At 59.7% G+C, this 1,514-nt stretch overlaps 1 protein-coding gene across 1 annotated transcript in view; it reads left to right on the top strand.

The window, feature by feature from the left end:
* Positions 1-829: 829 nt before the first annotated feature.
* The window catches only part of RABAC1 (Rab acceptor 1), a 3,327-nt gene continuing 2,642 nt past the window's right edge, over positions 830-1,514 (top strand). The window contains exons 1-2 of the mRNA XM_006142000.3: positions 830-1,010; positions 1,294-1,506. Of these exons, the coding sequence (XP_006142062.1) occupies positions 955-1,010; positions 1,294-1,506 (269 nt within the window). The 5' untranslated portion in view covers positions 830-954. The remainder of the gene's footprint in view (positions 1,011-1,293; positions 1,507-1,514) is intronic.

The following is a 1,514-nucleotide window of genomic DNA, read 5'->3' as shown; positions in this document are numbered from 1 at the left end:
AGTGCGTGTGCCCTATAGAAAAACAAAACAAAACAAAACAACCAAAACAAAACCATCCAGGGGGGCTGGATGGTTGCACAGCAGTAGCACAAGTCTCTGTGAGGCTGATCCACGTGGGAAGATTCCAGGTTCCCATTTGAAGCCCTCCCTGAACATACCAGGCACATGTGTGCCCATGATTCCAGCTGGCTGCAGCTAGGGTGGGTAGTAGCCATGCAGGTCCTGTTGGGGTGCTCTCCCAGTCTCTGTCTCTTTGATTCATGGAATAAAGAAACCAGAAACAAAACTCAACTTTTTCACTTTCCCATCTTCCCTTCCTCTTATCCAAAGGGGTGTGCGTATGTGTGTGGTGTTCCTAGTCATTCCTGAGAGTCCAAGATCCGGGCAGGGGGCCTTGCTCTCCACCTGATACCCCTCCGGCAACTATGGCCCCCTCATTTGCTTCTGCCTCTTGAGGATGGAAGGAATCGATTCCTGCAAGTTCTCTACAATTTTGCTACTGAAAATACGGCCCAGGGACACCAGATATACAAATTAGGGGCTCTGCCCCAGACTTGCTAAATCAGAACACGTGTCTGTTTTATTACACTCTCCGGGTGTTTTTTATATTCTCTGGAGTCAGAACGACAGCTCCGCAGTCCCCAGTGTACCTTCCCCGGAAGGGTACACAGGCCTTCTGCCTTAGAGCTCCTACCACTCCCTCACTTCTGAGCCCACTAGCCCCGGCTCTGCAGCCAGCTCCTGAAACTACAACTCCCACAATGCCCTGAGACGCTCACCGATGCTTTCTGAGACCACAACTCCCATAGCGCTCGGCGGCAGAACTACCGCCCCCAGCGGTTCCGCAGCGGCGCCACGTCGGTCCCGCTGGGTGAGGCCGAGCTCGGGCGGGACCGGCCGGGTCTGCAGGGCTCGGGGCTCGCTGCAGCGGGTCTGCCCCCTCACAACACAGACATGGCGGCCCAGAAGGACCAGCAGAAGGATGGCGAGGCGGAAGGGCTGAGCGCCACGTGAGCGAGCCGGCTCTGGCCCTTTACCCCTGTCGCGGGAGTCCCGGCCCCTCCTTCCTCGAGTTCCTGGGGTCCCCGCCCCTAGACAAGCCCAAACCCTAGTTCCCCTCTTCTGGGACCCGGAGTCTGGGCCCCAGCCCCTTTCTGCCCTGGGATCCAGGAATGTTGGCCCTCTCCCGGAAGCCCCTCCACCAGGGCCCCAGAGTGCGGCCCTGTCATCCCCCTTCTCCCCCGGGGTCTGGGCCTCCGTCCTGGTCCGCCGCTGACCAGCCCCACCCACCAGGACCCTGCTGCCGAAGCTGATTCCATCCGGCGCAGGCCGTGAGTGGCTGGAGCGGCGCCGAGCGACCATCCGGCCCTGGGGGACCTTCGTGGATCAGCAGCGCTTCTCACGGCCCCGCAACCTGGGCGAGCTCTGCCAGCGCCTGGTCCGCAATGTGGAGTACTACCAGAGCAACTACGTGTTCGTGTTCCTGGGCCTCATCCTCTACTGCGTGTGAGTGC

This window comes from Tupaia chinensis, unplaced genomic scaffold, assembly GCF_000334495.1.
Source record: "Tupaia chinensis unplaced genomic scaffold, TupChi_1.0 Scaffold000067_1, whole genome shotgun sequence".
Classification (NCBI taxonomy): domain Eukaryota; kingdom Metazoa; phylum Chordata; class Mammalia; order Scandentia; family Tupaiidae; genus Tupaia; species Tupaia belangeri.
Note: the sequence above shows the minus strand (reverse complement) of the source record. Positions and strands in the feature narration are given on the sequence as shown.